The sequence below is a fragment of the Pseudopodoces humilis genome, chromosome 1 (assembly GCF_049639895.1).
Source record: "Pseudopodoces humilis isolate 2021_Gansu_Grassland_sample_001 chromosome 1, ASM4963989v1, whole genome shotgun sequence".
Taxonomy (NCBI): Eukaryota; Metazoa; Chordata; class Aves; order Passeriformes; family Paridae; genus Pseudopodoces; species Pseudopodoces humilis.
The window spans coordinates 82,772,213-82,795,372 of NC_142200.1; the positions used below are offsets into that span (position 1 = coordinate 82,772,213).

Consider the following 23,160-nt stretch of genomic DNA (forward strand, 5'->3'; position numbering starts at 1 on the left):
ATTTTAATTTATACAAATATATTTAAAAATAGTTACCAGTTGCTAATAACCATTAGAGACTGAACCATTAGAGACTGATCGGTATTTTAGAGATTGAAAATAGGTTTTTTCCTTTGTTGTATATATTCAGGTTTGGTAAGACAGTACTAATTTTAATTGTTCGTAGCTTTCAGATTTTAAGTTTAGTGTCTCAAAAAACTATTAGAATTTCTTCTGAGCTGTGGCAGAGGAAGTTTCCATTTATGCAGTGTATATATATGTGTGTATATGTATATATTTATAGTTTCATACTTTGCATTCTAACTTTTTTCCCCACGTGTTTCAAAATACTTTTGTCATAATGTGTTAAAACAGTACTGTTTTGAACCGGGCAGGGAGTCATTTGTCTGTCCCATGAATTAACTGTATGATTGTTTTTGTTTTTTTTAAAAAAGCCTGCTATTGGGAGTAATTCCTTTATTTTTGGATAAATATAAAAATGTCACTGTGGAGGTGTTTTCAGTCTTAAATACTCTGCAGAAACCTTCAGCACTGTAATTGCTGAAATAAAGGAAGAAAAGCCATGAGTCATAAGAACTCTGGAAGATATCAGTGCAACAATATCAAGTGGATTTTAGCACTTGCTTCCATTTAGATTTTGTCTTAGGATGCCATCACACTTTTTTCTTTCCTTGCTTTTTCTTTCATGCATAATGTTCATGAAGTTATAGTGTGTCACAGATGTGGCTTTGTTTTAGCTCTGTTTTTAAAAGCCTGAGGGAAAAGGAGGGAGTCCTGAACTTCTTTAACTATTTGGAAAACATTTTCTTCCTTAAGTTACTTTGAACGTTTTTGTTGTTTCTAACCACAAGGCATTATCAGATAACTGGAACTCCAAGCCATTTGAAAAAAAGCCAAGGAAACGTTTTAAACAGTTCTGCTAATGTCAGAATTATATGCAGAGCAGACTTCTTAAGAAGTGTTAATGTAAAAGGAAAAATGTCAAATGTCATTAATCTTTCTTCCTTGTGTGTCTTAGGTTATTTTGAGCTCCATGATAAAAGAATGTGAACAGAAAGTGGAAAACAAGACCGTCCAAGAACCACAAGGGTAAGACTTCCACTTCCCTTTTTCTGTGTGCCTCCAGAGTAGTGTTCTGCAGCGTGTATTCCATAATGTTGTCCAAGGTTTGTGACCTGAAATCCTGCACTGACATATGCTGTGTTTGAAAACAGATTTTCAGTTGTTTCTGTCTCCAATGTAAAACATGGTACAACATTTCTTTTTATAGGAATGATGTTCTTTGTTCTTAATTTTTTATTCATTTAAAGCAGTATTTAAATTTCTATCCTGACTCTGAGAAATCAGGGAGTGCCTGGCCTAAATGCTTAGAGCAATGTATGTAGCAGACACTTTGCCACTCATGGGAATGGCTTGCTTCAGGCTGCTGTCCTGGTTTGCACATGACTGGTGCACATGAGAACAGTTTCTCCAGTGTATCCTGACCCCTGTGTGAGTGTGCTGGTTAGGAAGTTAGGTGTGCTGGTTGGGCTGACTGGGAAAATGCCACCTGTGTTGCGCTTTGGTAAAACACCCTTTCCACAAACACAGAGTAAACCCAGCTCTCCAGGGAGGCAGCAGACACACGGTGCATGTGCATCCATTTGCTTCACATGTAGAGATGGTATCATATGTGTGTACTTCCTGATAACAAAAGTGGCCAACAGACCCATGTTGGAGGTGAAATTTGGAATGCTCAGTGTCATTTTGATGAGTTTTATGCTCTGTTGCCTGCTTATTGCCTTAAATGGCATGCCAGCAGGTAAATACTTTTGTATTATTACGTAACTTAATAAATCCTTAGCAGCGTTGCCAGGAAGTGTGTGAGAAGGTATCTGAAAAGAGAATCTGTTCTCAATCCAAACAAACTATTAGAATTTACTTCTGGAAATAGCTCGCCCATAATCCTGGAAGCAACTGATAGTTTGAGAATGACTAAAATAAGAAATGTGTACAAGACCCAAATGGAAGAATGTAAAGTAGAAAAAGGGTCAGTCTCTCACACACCAAGTAAAATACTTCAGGCTTTAATAGTAGTAAATACTTTGAAATCACAGTCAGTCCTATTAAGCCATTGCAGAAACAGATAAATGCAAACCTCATACAACATCTAGTGTATTTTCTTTAAGAATGCAGCTGCTGAAAACTAAGATGTGAAAAAGATATGTCTTGGCAGTCTGTTCCTTTGTTCTTTAATTAGCCTTCCCCTTTCTTATTCAACATCAGGCTATGGTTGCAGTCTTGTACTGTACAAAATTAACAAGAAATATTTTACCACTGAAATGACCTTTTCATATACGTAAATATCTCTGTTTTCTTGCTAAGCGCTCGCTAATTTCAGTTCCTAATTTCAATGACAAATACATATATTTGACAGAGGATTTAAATGTGACTGGGATATAAATTACTGGGGTATGTTAAGAGCATGGGAATGCACACACACAGAAATAAAAATGGGTGCAACAGCAATCTTAAGATGTTCTTATCTTGTCTTTTCCCCTTGCTTTTAGAAAAAGTTGGTCAAATAATACAGGATCAAAGAAGTAGTTTTTTCAGAAGATTAAACTACATTTTTAAATATTGAATAGCCACTTTTGTGTTAATCATTTTCTTTACCAATTAACAAGATATTTCAATCATGAGTAACAACTTTACATTACAAACTGACTGGTATAAAATGCCCACCAGGAATGTCTGTTATGGCCTAGAGCTTCCCCATAAAACAGATAGAACTTCATGTAGCATCTGATTCATCTAGACACCAGGAAAAGTTTGATGTTTATGCACTGTTTTTGTTTGTGGGTTGAGTTTTGTTTTGGTTTTTAAATAAAGAATAAATGCAAGGACTTTTCTGTAGGAGTGATTATTTCAAGCAAGATTTACTATTGCTTTGTTGGGTTCTTTGATTACTTTTTAAGATGTGAGACTCAAATTATTTGATTTCATATTGATTTTTGCTATGTTTAAATATTCAGTTTGCACAGTAAAGGAAGTACTTTGGGGGCATATTTAAACTCTTAAAATACAGGATGCTGTGGATTATGTTTCTGTTTACAGTAACACAGTATTAGAAAACATGAACTTCTAGACTCTTCAATTATTACTTTTAAATTTTTGACATCAGATGGCTGATATCCCCCAAACTGTTTCAAGAGCCAATGGAACTCCTTGTTTTCCTCAATCTTATTCAGGATCATTAGACTAATGAAAGCATGGTTTGTTTAAAACTACAGGTTTGTCACTAGTTGCCAGGCTTTCTATTCTGAAGTGAGCAGTTTTATTTTCTTAATGTTGCTAATGCTTGGAATGTACAATATTTCCCAAGTAAGTTTTCATAGCTACACACAAGTCCAGGATACCTCATAGTCTGGGACAGCTTCTTGCCCTTAACCAGCTGATAATGAGTGTAAACTGTTACTTACATAATTTATATGCCCTTGCTTTATCATGAAATCAAAGGAAATTGCATCCATCTTACTGTAGCAGTCATTTCCCTGCTGAGTTTTATCAGCTGAAAATACGTGATTCATTAGTTGACTGGAGATGTTTAATCAAGCCAAAGATGTCTGGCTAAGTGATTGCGCCTGAAATAAATATTTTACTTAAAAAGTTTATAATTAAACTATTTGCAAATCTACAGTACAGCTTTAGTGAAAAGCTTCCCTCTTATTTTTAAGGTACTTTAAAATAACCAGAAATCATTATCACTAAGGACCTTTTTTTGTGGTGTGAAATGGGAGAAAGTACTGGGTGCTTCCCTTCTACCTTTGAATAAATCCTACAGGTTCTGTTGAAACAATTCAGAGTTAACTTCAGTTTGATCTCCTCAATGCAAGTGTATCTAACAGAACTGTTTATAACTTTTCAGACTGAGAAGTCAATTCCTGGAATCTGGCCTTTGCCAGTAAGACAGATTTTGTGGTCTTAGCTATAATTTTTAAATGCAGAGTCCACACGGAGTTCACAAGGGAGAATTTATTTGGCAGTGTTTTCAAAAATTTTCCTTGTCCAGTGTTGAAAAATGCTTGCCATTTTGACTACAAATATAGGAAGTATAGAATATTTTTTAATATTCCTGCTAAGTACATTTGCTCTGTCTTGAGACAGATGACTCCTACTGTGCTAAACAGTTACATATATCTGAAGTTGAGCTCATTGTTGGATTGTTAATTAAAAAAATATAAGATCTGTTAATTTCACATAATAGGGATAATTTCAATATCCCTAATATTATTATAATACTATCCCCAGATATTATTCAAAGCTTAGCATCCTGTAGCTTCAGCATTGATTGGATTGCTCCTTCCAGTCCAGTTTGTGGGGAGCCTGTGAACTCTCCATTGTGCTATCTATTATGTCTCAAGTAGGAACATCCAAGCACAGGTAATAGGAGCCACATTCACAACAACTAGAAAGAAAAGCTCCTTACCCAGAGAGGGGCTGACCCAGTAGGACTCAGAGTGGGGTTTGCAAGAAATTTATAAGGCGATCAAAGGAAAGCTGATCAAGTAATATAAAATAAAGATTTATTGTGAGTTACTAGGTTGACAATCCTCACCAAGTTTAAATTCTGCTCAGGTGGAAGTAGTTGGAAAATAAAGAGTTAGAAATTAAGGCGAGAGGTCACTGTTTTGTACTTACCTTGCTTTTGTTTGTCTCTACACATCTGCTAAATGCCACTGGTGGAGGCAGATCACTTGGGTTAGAAAGGTCTCTCTCTGAACTAATACTGTTGAACTTACACTAAATAAACATAAGGATTGATATTTCTGGTGAGAAGGCAAAGCCAGTCTTTCACAGAGGTATTGTCACTATTCACATAGCAATTCCCCAATAGGTAGTGAATGCTAATGTGGTGACATCCAAAGGTACTAAAGATTAGTGTGCACAAAATATTTTACCATTTTCACAGGCACTGTGAGCGCATTATAATAAATTTAACAGTGTATATATGGACTAGGTAGTGATAGGTTTTCAATTCTTCACAGACTGGTCTTTTTTGTTTTTGAAACCTCTGAAACACAAAGACAATTTAGGTGCTTAAAAAAAAACATAATGTTCCTTTTAATTTGTAGTCTTATGCCACTAAATGTTTTCCTTTCCTAGCTCTATGTCAATTGCAGCAAGCCTGGTGAGTGAAGATACAAAGACCAAGTTTTTGAACAAAATGGGCCAGCTGACTACATCGGGTGCGATGTTGGCTAATGTGTTCCAGAGGAAGAAGTAAGATGGGAATAGGAACTCCCAGCTAACACTAAGGTGGACCTCACAGAGACTGGTTCCTGTACTTGAAGTACTTGCCTTTTAATTTCTTCTGTCTTATGTTCTTGTAGTATAATTTTATTCTAACCTCCAAAGATATTTGCACTGCTTTTGAATATCGCTGTGTATCTGTTAATTTTGGGTTAACTGTGGTTGATATAAAACTGAAATCATAGTCTGTACCAAGTCCATGTTCTGTGTTCTTGTCTTTCCAGCATAATTTTTTTTATATAGTGGAAGGTTTTGGTTTTTTTATTTTCTGACAGGATATCAGCAAATATCTGTATTATACATGGAGCTATTCTGACGGTACTTAAAATAATGTAAATTTGAAGTCATTGTCATGAAGTAATAAAAGTGGAGATTACTTATGTATTTAAATTATGAGAGAGTAATGCAGATTTTTTAATTATGTTTCTAAAAAGAAGAGGAAGAGCCACCAGCATTTGTCTGTGCTTCTAGGGTTGTTTTTGTAAGTACTGTGCATCTTGAATCCAGAGGAATTGCAGTATCTAATGTATGAGACTGCTTGCACTGCATCAGTCTGCAGGGAAGGCTCATGTTTCAGATGCTTTATGCTGACATTATAAATGCTGTACAAAGTCCTTCAGATAAAATTCTCACATTTATGTGGGTTTTTGAGGGATTTTTTTTTTCTTTCGTTGGGGTTTTTGTTTTAATTTAAAGCACTTTACAAGTCTGTGCATCCATTAAGTAAAGGAAAAACGTGATAAATTAATAAAGGTTAATAAATGCAAGCTACTACACAGAGTCCCTAGTACAGTTCTGCAGGCAGAAGAAACCTTATGCAGAATAGAGACAGCTTTCATCTTGCACTCAGTATGCAGTTCTGTGGACTGTGAAAACTAAAGATATTTTGTTGTTTAGATTGTATTTCAGTTCAAATTTAATTTTGGAGTGTTTGAAATTATGTTTAGTTTGATGTGCAGTTTCTTTAAAATGTTAAGTAGACTGCCTACATACTTTTTAAAAATGACATTACAGGGAGTACATTCAACTACCAAATATTTTTGTTAGCAAGGAAGCATTAACAACTAAATCCTTTTCTTCTTATGCAGCACTTTTTTTCCCCCTCTTTATGTCAATGTAAGCTTCTGAAAGTAAACTCAAGTGCATGCATGAACTGGTATGAGGTAGCAAAATATAAAAGCTCAGGCATTCTCTGACACAGTTCCATTCAGCTGGAAGTATGGACATCTTTGAGGACAGGGAAAGCAAAAAGAGCAAGGGAATAAAGTATTCCCTCCTGAAACAGAATATGGATGGAATAACAGATCCTGTGTGACCCTTAGATGGAGATAATGGAGATGACTTGAGGCTTCTGACTGCTTCATGTGGGTGCCTGTTGGCTCTGCATACGCCGTTCCTGCCATGTTTGTGTTGTGACAGGGCCTGCTGCTCACGTGCGCACCGCTGGTCCCCTTGCACTGCACTGATGGAACATTTTTTTGGAGGTTACAGACAGCTCCATGCCTTCGTGTTGCTCGTTACCATGAAAGTATGCTTTTAGCAGACTGACTGTGAAATGGAGACATTCCTGAGGAATGGGAAGTGGTGACATTCCTCTCTATTGTTCTGTTGTCAATAAAAAGTTTTGTATACCTGCCTTGTCTTGTTACTTCTGCTCTTCCCTGAAAAAGATAATCACATCAACAGAGCTGTTACAGGAGAGACGTCTAATGCACAGAAATTGTTTAGCCTTAACTCTTTATACATAGCAGGTGGTTGACTGAACTTGCTCAATTTCCTATCTGTGTGCTTGGCTCCTAGACCTGTGGCTTTACTGTCATTTTCATGCAGGGTCTCCTCCTATGTCTCCTGTGTCACTGCCCTTCCTGTGCCACTTTTGTTCTGGATTTTTATTCTCCTTCTCTTTTCTGACTTCTCAACCAGTTGTAGTGCCAGAGATAGCTTTGTAGTCATGAGACTGAAATAACAGGTCCATGGTCAAGCTGCTGCTGTGAGAGTGGCTGCTCACCTACACTGAACTTTATCCAGTGTTCAGAAAACTTGCACAAGCAAAAAAACAGTGACAGCCATTAACTGTGGAGGAAGTGGGACGAGACTCTAGTTTGTTAGTATAAATGTAGCATCTTTGCCCCCATAAGGTGCAAAGCTCCTTGAAAGCACCGGCACAGTAAGTACTGAGGTCAAAAAATTACTGTGTAGGCAGCAAACTTCCAATGGAGGTTGTCTTCAGGAGTTTTGCCTCCTAAATTTCAGATGTCTATTAGTTTATGTTGGTTGCAGGAGTTCTTGAAAGTGTTTATTAGTTTTCAAATATGAACAGATTTTCAAGATTGCAAGAAGTTGTTCCCTGGAGGGGGGGGGGTGTGATATTTGGGTTTTTTCAGATTAATCCTCCTAACTATTGCACTGTAGCACTCGGGATTGGAAAATAAAAGAGTGACCCATTTAATGAAAGGAATTACCAGAATATTTTAAATTAACCTTAGCCCCTGTTACTATTCAAAATAAGTGAACCTTTTGGGAGAAAATGTTTCATTAAAGCAGATCATCCCCTAGGAGTTGTCTTCAGTTGCTTATGGCTCTGCCTGAGTAAGGATTCTGTAAAAAAACTAAATGTTTGCTTTATTATCATTGCCTGAACTTCTTCAACTTGTTAGTTTTAAATGTCAAAGGTTTTTTGCTGCCCCTAGTGAAATTTCAGACAAAATCTTAGTGTCTTTATTTAAAATATTGACTCTTGTGTTCTTAAACAAAAGTGATCAGTAGGCTGAAGGTACCTGGCTGCCTCAATATATGTTTTCTGTAGATTAAGCATAAGGCTAACTGATATTATGCCTATATTTTGTTCTGAGAGAGATTGTTTTCTAGAACTCTAAATTAGGCAAATTGCTCTTTTTGTATCTTCTAAGCAAGGTGAATAAAGGGAGCTCCATAAGAAAAGCTGCTCAGTTCTCTTTCTGTCAATCTCTTCCTACTCCCCTTCTGCACCAAGAAGAAAAGCAATCCTGCTATTACTGTACATGGAAGTATATTCTGGTTAGGAGAACTAAAAGCAGTGTTTGAATGGATTTGGGGCTAGAGAAGGTGAGGAAGCTGATGGATTGAATGATTAAAAATTATCCATGAAAAACATCTGTTGTGAAGGACAAAGAGGAGTTTTTGTAACATATTGTGGGAATTCATTGGTACATAGGGATGATAAGATGATTCAAAAAGATTCTGCAGAAAAGTAGATTTGTGGATATTTCTACTCTCTCTGTTGTGACACTGTTAATGGCATTTCTCTGTTCCAGGTATTAGTGGCTCTATATTTTAGTGCATTTATGAAGGTGGATACAATGCATTCCAAATGTTTTAAGTAATTTGCTATATGGAGCTTAGTGATGAAGATATTTAAGTAAACCATAAAGTACCAGCACAGGTTCATGGAGCAGAAAGTCACTGATGTGTTGATGATGCAAACTGATTGGCATGGCACTGGTGCGAGGTGGAATCACAAAAGTTCCTGCATCAAATGTGTAAGTGCTGATGAATAACAGGAGTGAAGGCAAGATTTCAAGGAAACTGATTCACTGGTTTTCTAAGTGCATTTAGCTAATGTTTCTAGTAAATACATTTGGATCCATAGCTAATTTTGTTTTGACTATGAAATTGATTAACAAAGGCCCAGAGGAGTGTGGTTGTTGGATAAAGCTGCTCAGGTCCTGGATGTCAGCGGCGTACATCGATATATTGTGTGTTAACTAATCCAGATGAGTAACCATGAATAATTATTTTTCCAGAGAAGCTGTTTCTAAAGTTTAGCTTAGAAGCTGGTTTAAGGTTTCCTTAGGTTTAATGCTGGCCAGTTTTCATCCATACAGGTAAGCTGTAGGAAAAGATGATTCTGCTTACAGAGTTTGTAACAGGCAAGTCAGTGGTAAACAGCAAACAGCCTCTGTCTTTGGAGGCATCTGCACTACGTGCTGAGCTTGAACATCCATCACACTTCCAGTCTGGTCAAAGACTTCCTTAGGCTGAAGATTTCCATTTCCTAGAAACTTGTGAGCATGAGCAGTTCCACTGCAGAAGTCAGTGACTTGAAACAGTGACTCACCACTTGGTGTCAAGGACCAGCACCATGGCAGTGGTCAGTCTGGTTCCTTTCCCAGCACTGGGATTGCATGTCCTCGCCGCTGCCTCCCTCAGTCACCCCATGTCAGGCTGGTCTGCACCCTCTTGACTTCACCATCCCACAGAAGCAGAAGACTGTTCTACCATTTAAATACTGTTTGCTAATAGGGCTGTTTGCTCCATATTTGAATATTGCCATTCCCAAAACTATTGTGACTGTGGCCTTGTGCTGCTGCTCCTTGCCCTTACTTTCAGAGGTTTTTTCCCATTCCACACCACCTGAGAGGCCTCTTCAGGAGATGGAGGCAGTACAGTGGAGTCCTGCTGAAGTGACAGCAGTTGTAGTGGAGCATGTGCCTTATAGGATCATGTGGGTCATTCTGTCAGGCATTTGCACCTTCTAAATATGCTGCAAGGGAAGTGGTGATGAGGAAGAAGCAGCTACAATGTTTAATAGGCAATAAAGGCTCATTTAGGTTTGATCCCTTGCTGACAAATGAATGCACTCCATTGATCTGAGTCATCTCAATCAGGTGAGTTTTCAGAGGAGTTCGGGATCATTAAGTGTGCTGTTAGATAAAATGGCAGGGTGGCTCTGGGGAGCTGGTAATGGGGTGTTGCAACAGAGTTAGGGTCTCAGTCCCCCTGCTGGTAGGTGTTAGCCAGCCTTAAAGACTCATCTCCAGGGCTTGAGGAGTATCCTGGGTAGAGCAAGCTCCCCAGGCCGTGCCAGTATTGCTCTTGTCCTAAGACTCAAGTCTTAGAGGTCAACAGGTATCTTACACACATCAAAGTTCAAAATTCACCATGACTTTGTATTTCCTCCCAGGAGTATGCAGGCATAGCTGTTGCCACAGTGGCTGGCAATAACCTATCACCTCAGTGTCTGCTTGCACGTACTTCAAATATCTGATGTACTGGCAGTGGGTGGTTGAGAGCGTTTTTCTTTTGAATGCTGTGGACTTGAGGTTTTCGGACAGGCATTTAGCAGTGGTACATTTTTGTGGGATTGTAAAAGGTGTGTTGTAAACCACACCAGTGTGACTAAGGAGCTTTATTATAGTTGTTCTGCCATAGGAAATATTTGTGTGTTTGAAAATTTCAGGGAGACTGGGCAAAAGAACGCTATGGAAACTTGGCTTGCACAGGAAGAAAACAGTTTCAAGTTGATGACATGACTTTGTGTATGGCTTGGGCTTTTTTGTAAACAATAGATTTAATTTTTTTTAATTGATTTAATAGCTAGAGTTCTCAAATAAAACTAGAGCCTCCTGTGCTAAAATGTCCAGATATTTTTCTACGTTTTTTTCTCCAAGTGTAGAAAGCTCCACATGCTGGGTCATACAGTAGGGCTCCCTCCCTGCAGAGGGTGATGAGGCAGGTGAAGGCAGCCTTTCTCTCTGGTCCCATGGCAGACTGTCTGCATGGATTGCTGGTATTCCAGAAGCTGCACTCTGACCCCTCTGCCCTGCAGGGCATCCCCCTGATTTAGAGGGATCTTTCCTAGAACTCTAATTTTGCACTGCACTGCCTTTCTTGCTCACCTGCTGAGAGGCAGGTGCTCATACTTACAAAGCCTGTCCACAGACTGAAACCCCAAACCTTTGTGACACAAATTGAAAGAAAAAAATTGATCGTGATTGATCAAAACCCTTCAACTCATCCTCTATCCCTTGAAAGCATGTGAGAGGCAAGGGAATCCCTTCAAAGCCTTCCTGCACATGTGAAAAGGTTTCCCAGGATGCAACCATCTGCCTTTCAGTGTTGTTTCTCTGCCCAAGTTTCCATCACATCGCTTTGAAGACCTGGACTTAACACAGAGCCTCCTGGTTCTAGCTCCTGGGGAGAGGGGGCATCACAAGGTGTTGGTGTTCATGTGCAGGTAAGGGAAGTTCAGTACCATGGATAAAGTGAAGGAACAGCTAGGGACATGAAAATGAATGTATAGGTGCTGCTCAAATGCCTTGGTATACCCACCAAACCATTCCTGGCCTTTATTTTTTGGGTTGATTGTTTTGGAAAGATGGGAGACAAATTCAGGCATTAGCTGGGAGTGAGTTGCCATTTATCCAAGCTCCTGTAAAAGAGGAGTTTTTACACTGATGCTGAAGGGGTTTGATTTTCACACAGCTACAAAACTTGCAGTGTTACATTGATGTGCTTCTTTTAGAATAGCATTTATCAGGTAATACCCACTTTTCTCTCTAGGAAGGAAGCAAGAAGCGATCCATACTGACCACAGCCCTGCTAAGCGGTCAGCCGGGCTCACGGTTTGTTTTCTGTAGCAGGCATCACCAAGAAGGGATCCTGGAATAATCCAAGGTATTATTTTCATTCTGCCACACCTCTAAGGCTGCACAGGGTTTTCCATCTCTTCTCTTTCATAAGAGCTTCCCAAAGGCTAGTCCAGTTTATGCTTGTGTGCCACAGTGGTGAACGGAAACAAGAGGCACCCAAATGTCACCGTTAAGTTTGAAACCTTAGTTTTTCAAGCATTTTGATTTTATTCAGAACAGGTGCTTTGCAAAGGTAGCTGACAAAATAATGTAAGGGAAAAAAATAATTTTCTGAAACAGGTGGACAAACCAGTTTTGGTATAAATGTTAAAGTTTTAATTGTGCTATGTAGAATGATAAATGTGAAAAGTGTGAGAGAATTGACAGTGCTACATGTTCCCCGGTTCATATTTTATAGCATTCACATTTTAGTTTCTAACAATCTACTGCAATCCATAATTAAGACTGTAAAGCACCCAGTAGTGGCTTCTGTGGGTTTTGGCTCAGGAACATAAAATTTAACTCAGAGGAAAATATCTGAGCTTTCAAAAAAAGGCTGTTTCCACATAGTGGTAGAAAATGAGAGAAATTTCAGCTCAAACAAGAAATATTTCAGGCAGGATCAGGGGTGAGAATGCAAAAGTAATTGAGCTGATGTGCAATACTGACTGCTCTGGAGCTCCTCTGAGCTGCACAGGGCTTGGCTTCCCTCGATGCCTTCAAGCTCTTCAATTGACACCTTCAGAGCAAGCTGACAACACATCTGACTGCTCGTGAGAGTTTGCTCTTGTAAATCTGTGGTTAGAATGAGCAGCTGGTAAATAAACACAGCCTATAGCCTTGGTGTTGTGCTAAATGTGAAAAGGGGAAGAGACTTAACAGACTGTTCTGTTTAAAAAGAAGAATTTCCTTGTACCATAAACACAAACATTTTAAAACCTCCCGGCTGACACAGAGCTGCATGTTCTCAGCAATGGGTGGACAAGGCTCCAGCAGAAGGATCCTGCCCTGGTTCTGTCCCTCCCTCTCAGTGGGCTCTCTCCAGGACCAACCAGGACTAAAAGCGCTGCCAGCAGCCAGGCACACACTTTTCCACATGTCATACCATACCTTGCAAAGCCCCGGTGAAGTTGGCTTTGCATTTGTTGCCTACCAGACAAGCTGGGTGCTGTGGCCTTCCCTCCTACTCCTCACTCCCAACTCAATTCTGTTCCTAACCAGCAGCCTGTCCAACCCAAGTGTGGTGAGATCCTGACTCCTCAAGCAGGGTGACAGGGCTCTTGCACTGCACTTGCAAGCTCGATGGCTTGCTGAAACCCATCAGCCTCATCCTTGCCCAGTCACCTCCAGAAGACTGGGGGTTATCAGGAGCAACCACTGGCCCCAAGCCAGGCACATCATGCGGTGTTGCTCTGAGCCACAGCCCAAGGTGGAGCATCAAACTCACTCCGGGGCCACCAGTGCCCAAAGAGCCACGTGGTGTGAGAGACCAGGCAGGCGAATGAGGCCAGCAGGACCTGCTTCAGCACAAATCAGGCAGGACCCAATGCTTGCTGAGGACATTGCAGGGGTCAAGCAACTTTAGGGAGATTAAAAAGGCTTTTTGGCCCCCTGGAAACTATGTAGAGGTGAAGTGAAGGTCATAGCTTCATTTTGCTGTGCAGGCAGGCCTTTCACTAGCTAGAGGAAAAAAGCTCAGCAGCTGTTTCTGTCCTGAGTTTATCATTCCTCTGAGTAAAAATCAGACAACACCGAGGAAGGATGAGTTTTTAATATTCTCTTCATCTTTTGTGCTTGAATGTATTTATTCATTTGAAAACATAAAGAAACTCTAGGTTTTTTCCTGGTCAAGGGTTAAATCTAAATACATAAGTGAAAGAACAACTTCCTTCTTTGCCTAAGTCAGAAACATGCTCCCAAGCTTATTTCTCAGCATGTGAGCACAGGTCAGGTTTTGTGTCCGCAGGGCCAGCCCTGCTGGATCCTCAGCCTGTGTAAATAGCCCGGCCCGTCCTGCCGAGCCACAGAGGATTCCTGTCCCTTTGTGAGACGAGGGACATCGCGGGCCGTGCCGGGCACGCCACCAGCTGCAGCCACTCGCCTCCGGGCAGGGCGGCTGCCGCAGGGCCGCCGGCCGAGGCTCTTCTGGGGGTCAAGAGGCCACCCTGCAGCGTTCCGAGTCAGGGCGCAGCGACTGGCCCCGGGAACGGCGTGGAGTGGTTTGGGAGAGCTCCCAAGGCACATCTTCCGCTTTTCTTCCCCTCTTGGCAGCAATCCCGTCCGCCAGCTCCCGACATCAGCTGAAGTACGTGGAGGGGGAAGGGACGGGGACCTCGAGCTGTGCCAGAAGGCCAAGGCTGGCCCCCACATGTTGCCCGGGCAGCGAGCGGGGACAGGAGCTTTCCTCAGTGCCGGGGGCACAGGCAGGGCGGATGGGGGGCGAGGTGGGAGGCTGCCTGAGGCCCAAGATGTCCTCTGGCAGTGTCAGGCGATACCGGGGGCGTGAGGAGAAGGCAGCGATTCCAGGGGAGAGGACAGCGAGGGAAGCGGCTGGGGGCAGGTGGAGGCATGGCCCGGCCGGCAGGGACTGACCGGGAATGCAAGCCCCGAGCGGAGGAGGAACATGGGCACGGTGACTAAACTTCTTGTAAAAAGGGGTGGAGAAAGGAAAGGGCGGGACAAGAAGCGAGGAAAAAAAGAAAAAAGAGAGCCCTGCATGTCAAGGCTGAGGAAATGCTGTGGGAACTACAGCCAGGCGCCCTTTTTTTTTTTTTTTTTTTTTTCTTTCTCTTCTTCTTCTGTCTTCTCCCCTCGTGTAGCTGAGAGGAAGGAAAGGAAGAAAGAGAAGTAGTCAGCTCAAATGTGCCTCGCAGCGCTGCCGGGGCGCGGGGGCTTGGCTGGAAGGATCTAGTTTCCCTTCGGTGGCAGGAAAAGGAGCCACGGGAGGAGGCAGAGACGGACACACAGACATGCCCGTCCCGTCAGGCTGCTGGCTCCTTCTCCTCTGCCTCGCTGCCGCTGGCAAGCAGGTAAGGCTGGGAGCCGGCCGAGGGGGAGGTGGGTGTCGCATCCCTCCCGCAGGCTTGGTTTGCTCGTCCCGCTGCTCGGCATAATCGGCGAGGTGGGAGCCCGCGGCATCCCGCGGGGCTGGGCACAACAGCTTCGCCTGCCTTGCTCCCCGCTCCGCTCGTTTGGGTTTTGGTTTTGTTTTTATCCCAGCAACTCGTAAGCTTCTCTCGCTTCTGTAAAATCAAAGTGGTCCAAACCCAAAGTTGCAAAGGAAGCCAGGGGATCTGCAGGGAAAACAGCCTGTTTCTGCCCAGGGCAGGGTGTGAGAAACCAGAAAATATTTGCAGTGAGGTTGTTGAGGGATATAATTTGCATGTAGAGTAAAAATAAGGCAGACTCCACCCTACCGAACAGATTTATTCGAGAGAACGTGGGCACACTTGTTCTTCAGGTGTGGGACGCGGGGTTTTCGCAGCCCTGGCTCAGCTTTCCAGCTTCCCCACCGGGATGAATCCCCTCAGCTCTGGCCATCCCGCCGTCCCACATGTTGGCCCCGGGCCGTGGGACGCCCTTGTGACCCCAGGCCCACGAGTGGGAGGCTGAGGCTCAGGGCGGCCACATAACTCGCTCGGAGGCTGATGTGCTGCTCGTGGCACAGCCAGGAGCCCAACCCCGGTGCCAGGTCAGCTGCCCCCAGGGGCAGCCCTTTCCTCTGACGGGGGAAGATCTGAGAGAGGTTTGGCTCTGCGGTTGTTTGCAAACACAGCGTGCTCTGGTCGCAGCTCTGGGCGATGCCAGGTGGCTGCTGGTCAGCGCGGTACGCTCGGGATCGTGGCTGGTCTTCCCCTGCTGTCGGAAAGACCATTTTCTACAGCCAGCTCTTCCTCAGCCATGTGAATGGCGTACATCGCGTTTCCTCCAGCAGTTCACATCGGCAGAAGCTTGCTTCGCTCTTTCTAGTTATACAGCTTAAAAATTATCCTTCTCCCTTCCGATTATTTAGACCCTTCTAGACTGGCAGGATTTACAAATACCATGCTACCCTTTATTTACATTTTGTTTCCTTCATTAATCAATGTTTGGCAGCCTCTCTGCTATTTGTATTTCTTTCATCTGAACTTCTGGTATTTTTCTGTGTCTCATTATTCCTGATAAGTTATGTAACTTAAAGTTCTTCCCTCAACATGGGGCTGTAACCGGGCCATGGCTGGGTTCCCTGAGAGCAAGGTGCAGCTTCAAGAAAAAAAAAAGATAAAAAACCCAAACCAAAACAGAAAATCCTCTGCTGTCTACAGCTTACAATTTAATGTCTGACCGCACAGTCCTGAGAGCCTTTCCTTTGGATCCCTGGTCCTAAATATGTTGCCTAAAACCACACAGGCCTTTTTTTCCCCTCTAAAACATACGTTTTGTTTTGTCCACCCTCACTCTCAGGCTTCTCTGAAATCGCTGCTTTCCAGGTGTCCTCCATATGTATGTGCATGAGCTTGCAAATTTCAAAAGTGACTTTTACATCACAGCTTTCAGATGGTTTGTCCTGTCCCTCGGTATCCCCTGTGTCTCTCCTTTTTCCTGCCCTTGTGCTCAGGACTGATCAGTGCAGCAGGAAGAACAGACCTCAACGCTCTTCATACCTTTACTTCAGGTCACTAACCATTACATGCCTGCTTCCTTCTGGAGCCATTTGGGTTTAGTGCAGTTTTTCCCTTTGGAATATCCTCATTGCCTGGAACCGGCTCGGCTTTTGACCAAACCTTGGAAATTCAGATTTCTGTGGTATAGCTGCCGGCATGTTTCAGGTGCCCTGATGTAGGAGCCAGAGCTCCTCATCATTTCTCACTCTTGATTCATAGCCTTTCACAGGACACAGAACAAGGAACTTGTATTTATTTTGGGCTGATATGTAAAGTCTTTCCACTGAGTCCAACACGTGCTAAATTATGAGTCTGTGTTTGTACAGGGTGCAACTTTGCATTGCCGTTGCTTTGGACAAGTAGCAACACAAAACTGCAGGAAGCTCCAGGAAAGCTGTAGTGTAAGGATAAGGATAAAACATAACTTATCAAAGAGCCCATTAATTTAATACTCTGCTTCAACAGTGAGCAGAACCTACAAGAATGTGAAAGGCAAGCTTAGAGTGTTGCTCTGGAGCAGCCTTTCAGTTTCTCCTAATTTGTCTGACTGATTTGGGCAGTGGTTTCTTAGGAGACTGATGCTTTCTGATGGAACAAATGAGAAAATACCTCCCTATGTGGGAGGGTTGAGGTTTTTCTAATGCATTTGTGTTAGTTTAGGCTGGTTAATAGGGTGTAATAGTGCTCGAACGGTGATATTTGCAATGTATTTCCTGCAAAGAATGAGAAGCATTTGGAAATGTAAGTTATTGCATACTCACTCATAATTCTGCTGAGAATAGACATGATCATTGTCATCATTTTCACCAAAGAGGAAATGGGAACAGAGAATTCGTGACCTGCTCTATGTCACACACCAAGCATGGAGCAGAACTTCTGGGAGCAGAGCTCAGCCCTGCTAATCTTGTGCTTCAACCACAAGATGATCTTTCCAAGTGATTCGTTGTGGGCACCTGTCCGGGGTATTTTGCCTTCTGGGGCATGCATAATCTGCTCAGCTTTCTTCTCACTGACTAGTCACATCCCTTTCCTTGCTTTATACCAGTAAAGAGTATCAGTGTGACTATCAGATGGAAGTCAAAGTCTCTGAAAATGTGCATTTGCAGATGTGCAGTAAATCAGTTGCACCACAGATTTATCTCCTCTTTTGTGGCATGATCCTTCCACTGCTCTGTAATATTCACTTCATAGATAAAGTTTGCTCATTGCAAGCATCTGGAATTCTTTGCAATATAGGAAAATTTTGGCCAAAATATAGATTTTTCTCTAACTTCCTAAAATGCACAATCTGTATGATAAGAGAGGGGGGAAAAAAGAATGTAACCATTACTATACTGTGTTACACCTTGGGCTCTCCTGGTCTATTATTCCTGTTTTGGACAGGGCCAAAGGAAGCATTCAGTAAAGCAAAACTTCTACAATATTTAATCTAAACTCCTGGATTTATTCTACCATTAACAGAGTGGGCTTCAAAGCTACTGTAATTAAAATAGTTAATTTTTAAAAATTCCCATACAGCAATGGTTCCTGTGAGGAACACTGGCAAGGCTTTCATTGTTCTGCAGTTTCCCCCAGAACATGTGAAAAATCTTACAGCACCTCATATCAACAGAATATGATGTATGTAAAACTACATCAACCCACAATTTAAGAAATCTGTCCCACTTCTCTTTTCATGTTAAGCATCATCTGCCTGATGTGATTTCTTCTTTCCCACCAACAGGACCAAAACAAACCTTGGCCACATTTCACAAGCTGGTAGAATGCAAAGCTTATCAGACATCTGGAGGGTACTGACCGATGTCATCTAGGTCACAGTGCTTTCTTCATGCTGTGTCAGAAGGAAAAAAAACGGAATAAACAGGTCAAGCAGAGATTAACTACATCTCTAAGCATCTTTCTTTTGTTTCTATTGCCCATCACTGTCTATTACCCTCAAGCTCAGAAAAGTGGGATGTAACTTGACAGCTGGGCAAGAACCAGTACAGATGGTAAAAGGGATGCGTGCGTAACTATGACATAGAAAATCATGGAAACCTCAAAGTGTTGTCCTCTAGCATTTATACTGTAACACTATTTAGAGGAATCATTCTTGAGTCACTTTGCCACATTTATCTGTGTGTCCCTAGGAGTTCAAGTGAAAGACTCTCCTGTAGTAGGTACATGCACAGATGCAAGGAAAAGGCAACGCTTGCTGCAAATCTGTCCTCCTGCTTCTCCCTGCCCACTTCCTCTCTGTATGACCAGGTCTCCAGGAAGTCTTTGTGGTGACCAGAGCCAAGAGGGTTCCTGCCACCACATGCTGTGACCACAGAATTCAGATCTCCCTCCGTGCTGCGCCCTGTGCTGCAAGGGATTGCTCTGCAGAGAAGGCTGCTGGACACTTAGGGGGAGAAGGTTGCACTGGGACCTGGTTACACAGGAGGGAAGGGGGAAACAGAAGATAGCTGGTTCATCGTGTTCTCAGCTGCAGCTCTGCTCCTTGCATAGACTGTCCCCTTCCTTTCCATGGAAACTCAGCTTCAAGGCAGCATTGGCTTCTGCTGCAGCCACACACTCCTGTTTTTAAGGATGCCTTGGTGTTGCTTGCACAGAGAAGCAGCTGCTCTGAGAATGGCTCATTATTGCTGATGCAGAACTCACAGGCAAATATTTGAATGTTATAACTGCAAGATAAAAAGTAAGTGATGTTTAACCAGGTTGCACTCTGGACTTGAGTAGGCCTTGGTCTGTGTGACACAATAGCCTGCCTGCAAGAACTTGCCCTTTTTTATGACTTACTCTTCTTTGAAAATGGTCCAAAGTTCATGTAGTAGAAAAAAACCTCTACAAGTAGCAATGGCTGGAAGTCACAGGGTGGGCTGCAGGTGGGAGTCCAGCTTTGCTGTTGTGTCTGCCCTGTGGGAGCAGGACTTGGTGTGACACTTCGCACTGGGGAAAGCAGGTTTCCTGATTTGTCCCTGTCTGTGTGTCACTGCAGTGTGCTGTCATATTTCTGATGGGGTGCCTTCTGGAGGGCTCAGCGCTGCACAGGAGGAACAATGCTGTCATCACCCTGGCACTCCAGGACATCCTGGTTTGTGTCCCATACCTGTGTAGACACCTAAGCTGCTTTGTGCAGGGCTTCCAATGGTTACCTCTTTTGTTTGCCATCTCAGGGTGTGAGTTCTCTGGGCATGGCTTTCTTGGGTGGTTGTGCAGTGCCCAGGATCTCATGGCTGCAAACGAAGCCAAAGAGTCATTAATCACCTTGGGATAGTGCCCCATTTGTTTCCCACCAAAGTCACAGGGAGGTCTGCCCACGCAGGCCCAGGAAGGGAGTGGATACGTTGCCCTGGCCAGATGCCACGGTGTAGGCTGCAGCACCCAGCCTTCACCCTTGTTCTCTGGATCTTCTTCTGCCCAGGACCTCAGCAGCATCCCCACGGCAGAGGCACTTTCCCCACACCAATTGGCCAGACGTGTTTGTGCTGCCTCCCTGCAGCATTCCCAAAGGAGTGGCTGGAGCAGGGGCTCTGGCAGGGGATGGCAGCACAGTGGGCAGGCAGAGAGCTGAGACCCAGAGTCAGCTCTCGGCCTCTGCAGAACCCTCTGGCTGCCTCCCCTCTTAAAATCTAGATAAAAGAGACCAGGAAAGGCTGTGTTTTGGTAAAAGAGCCAAGCTGTCCAGTTTAATCCACCCTGAAAGAGCCAATTAGGCTAGGAGGGGGAAAAAAAAATGAGGTCATTCACCCTCACCGCTTTGTGGCTACTCCAAAAGAAAAAAGAGTATATAGGGTCTGTTCAAGAATGACAAAGAACAACATTTGTGACTGCAGATGGGTGCAGAATATATTTAGTCAGTGGTCAAAGTGGAGGGAAAAGAAAAGAATCTCATATGGAAATAAAAATACTGTGAAGTTTTGTTAGGCAACCCATTAATCTGGAATGCAGAAATACAGATAGGGAAAAATGTGCAACTAGGTTCATAAGATGTCCTAAAATTGCTTATGTAGCACACAAGGAAATCTATTTTGAGTGCATTATTTTGCCACAGTGAAGAGTTTTGCCTTATGAGCAACATATTCTCCAGTAACTTTGCATTGTTCGGTAGTGAGGATAAGATGGTTCCCTGAATCTGATGTCACAGGAAGAAAAGCTCTCCCCTGCAAAACTACACGTTGTGAAACAGCCTGCTTATGGAAAGCAGCCAGAGATTCTTCAAATCAGGAAAGAATATTTCCATAGAAATTACCAGCTGCATTCACTGGCAGAGCTGGTTCCCTGTGATGACACCTAAAGAGTGAATTAATCAATTCTCAGCTCAGTCCTGAGCCCTTTAATAACGGCAGCAGTTCCTTCACAACAGAGAAAGTGCAGATACAGTCAAGCAGTTCTCCCTCTAACTCACATCTAAGCAGAATGGTCTGTGGTGTTACATACAGCCCCCCCAGACAGCCACCATCCCAAGCAAGGGCTGCAGCCCCACCACTGCCCTTCATGTTTCTGCCTGCAGGGTATTCAGCAGTTGTTCCATGAGCAATGCTAAAATCCAGGAGAAGGAAGCCAAAGCAGAGCATCAGGTGGTGAAACAAGCTTCCTCTCTTCTACAAGCTTTCTCATTCTGCCCAGCAGCTCAGCTAGGACTGTGCGATCTTGCCTCACATAATAAGAGATTATTATGTTATGTTCCATTCTGAGGGCATGCTGGAAGGAAAAACTACATAGATATATAGATTTTAAGCACAGAAAGTCCCCATTGGACTCCTAATCTGGCATCCAGCCCAAGAAAACTGTCATGGTCATTTCTTCATTAAGACTCAACTTCAGCTGATGAAGCATAGAAAAATGATCTGCTGAACTAAAAAAATAAAATGCAAGAGGAGTATGCTCTCCCTAAATCATTGTGGCTTTTCTATTGTTTTTTTTATATTTTTTTTAATTAAGCATGAATGGGTGTAGAGTTACTCATGATGAGTCATTGAGGCTGTACCTTGAGTGGTAAGGCTGCTGAACTTTCCTTTAGAGCATTGCTCTCACACCTGTTTAATCTAGAAGAGATTTGCCTCTGCAGGCTTTACCACAAGCACACCTAGGTATTAGCTTTGATAGTGTCATTATTCTGCAGCCTTTATTTCTGCTTGTTCTGGACTCTTGGTTTTGCTGTCAAGCCTTTTTGTCAAATATTTCAGTTTGGTTAGCTTTAGGTTCTTATTCTCAGATTCACCTTCAGAGTATTCTGCCTAGTAGCTGTTAGTCTTTGAATTGCTGTGGCTGTGGGGGCGCACAGGTTAAAGCATGAGGTTTTGCAGCAAAGTGCAAAAGCAATGCGCAGGCACTACTGAGTGCCCAGGCAGTGAAAATGTAAACTGTGCCCCTCTGGCTGCGGTGTGGAGATGACTTTGTCTGTGAATGACAAATGTTGTGCACATGGTGGCAAGTCTTCAGCCCATAGAAGCAGGCTGGCTGATTCACAGCTTCAGTCAGTCACCATTTCAGCCCTGCCATGTCGCACCTCCACTGTCTCCCATCTGATGTATCTGATATACCTGAGGTTCCTGTCTGCATGCCCCCAACCCAACATGAGAGCCGTCAGTGCAGCACTTCTCCTTTCCGTAGCTGCTGGCCAGAAATAGCTCTGGTGGGTTTGAGATTGAGGAATGCTCCTTCCCACCGGTGGAGCAGCACCAGTTGCTCAGGTGTTTGCTTTTGGCTGCACGCTGGAACAGAGGGACAAGGGGAATAGGCAGGACACAGCTTTTGCCACCATTTGCCCAAGTCCTGGCCACACGTTACAGTTTTCTCTTCACCTCTTCATTATTGATTTTATCCCTCACGCTCTTTCTTGCCTCTTCAGGCATTAAGGCTGTAGGAGGGTTTTAAGGACCTATTTTTAAAAGTGAAATAATATTTAGTTTAAGCTGTTGCCATTTCCCGGCTCTATTTTACCACGTGGTAGTAGTTCTGTGATGTGGTTTACTGGTCACTGGAAAGTTGACATCACCAAAAGCATTTCATTCACAATCTAAGATTTTTGTGATGAATTACAGGCCTGCAAGCAAATAACTGGAATTGCAAAGCTGTGACTTGGGTGCTGCTTTGATTTAATTTTTATCAATAGTGAAGACCGTCCATGAAGGAACTGTTGCATGCAACGTGATTATGATTAAGCCTTTAACACAGGACTCCTCTTTTCCCCTTGTACACCCACAACTGTAAAATTTTCCGGAGTTGTTACAATTATGTGTCTCAACAGAGTGCCTGGGAGCACCAGCCACAGGGCAGCGCCCATCAAGAACCAGATTCTATTTTTACTCTTAAATAATTTTTTAGGCAAGCCTCTGAAACTGGCAATGGGCTGCAGAAATCCGGGGTCTGGTTAGCCATACTGCTGACCCAAATCAGGTTGGAGGCTGGAAGGGTGTGGGCACAGCTGGTACCTGTGAGGGGAGAGGCAGTGGCTCACATTTGAAGAAGCAGCAGCAGAAAACTGCAGAGGCCATTTTAGCTGTGCTTGCAGAGGCTACTTCACTTCAGGAAGCGTTGCTCAAAACTCACTCCTGTTGACAAAGGCTAATAAAGCCCCAAATCCACAGATTTTTTTCAGTTTTATAGCAGGCAAGTCTAAGGACGTCAAAAGCAAGTGGTTTGAATAAACCTGGGCTCCAAAGTATAAAGAAGTGGTGTGTGCAAGGCAAGACAGACCGTAGTTGTCTTTCCCATAGGTACTTTGATGCTGTAATAATAAATGGAGAAAAAAAATGTGCTTTGCTCAGTGAAATGATGACAGATTACTTGAATACTGTCCAGAAACAACTACACTGATCAAGAAGGTGTCATCTTAAAAGACAGCTACC

General features: G+C 43.0%; 2 protein-coding genes across 5 annotated transcripts in view; both read left to right on the forward strand.

Moving 5' to 3' along the window:
* Positions 1-6,919, forward strand: part of RELCH (RAB11 binding and LisH domain, coiled-coil and HEAT repeat containing) — a 76,916-nt gene extending 69,997 nt beyond the window's left edge. For all 3 annotated transcript variants that reach the window (XM_014255599.2, XM_088059988.1, XM_088060007.1), the window contains 2 exons: positions 1,019-1,089; positions 5,146-6,919. In XM_014255599.2, coding sequence (XP_014111074.2) covers positions 1,019-1,089; positions 5,146-5,266 — 192 coding nt within the window. In that variant the 3' untranslated portion in view covers positions 5,267-6,919. The remainder of the gene's footprint in view (positions 1-1,018; positions 1,090-5,145) is intronic.
* A 6,941-nt stretch (positions 6,920-13,860) lies between these two features.
* TNFRSF11A (TNF receptor superfamily member 11a) overlaps positions 13,861-23,160 on the forward strand; it is a 28,716-nt gene continuing 19,416 nt past the window's right edge. The window contains exons 1-2 of one of the 2 annotated variants that reach the window (XM_088064432.1): positions 13,861-13,986; positions 14,501-14,710. In XM_088064432.1, the coding sequence (XP_087920558.1) occupies positions 14,651-14,710 (60 nt within the window). In that variant the 5' untranslated portion in view covers positions 13,861-13,986; positions 14,501-14,650. The remainder of the gene's footprint in view (positions 13,987-14,500; positions 14,711-23,160) is intronic. The other variant, XM_014255606.2, reaches the window with a different exon arrangement.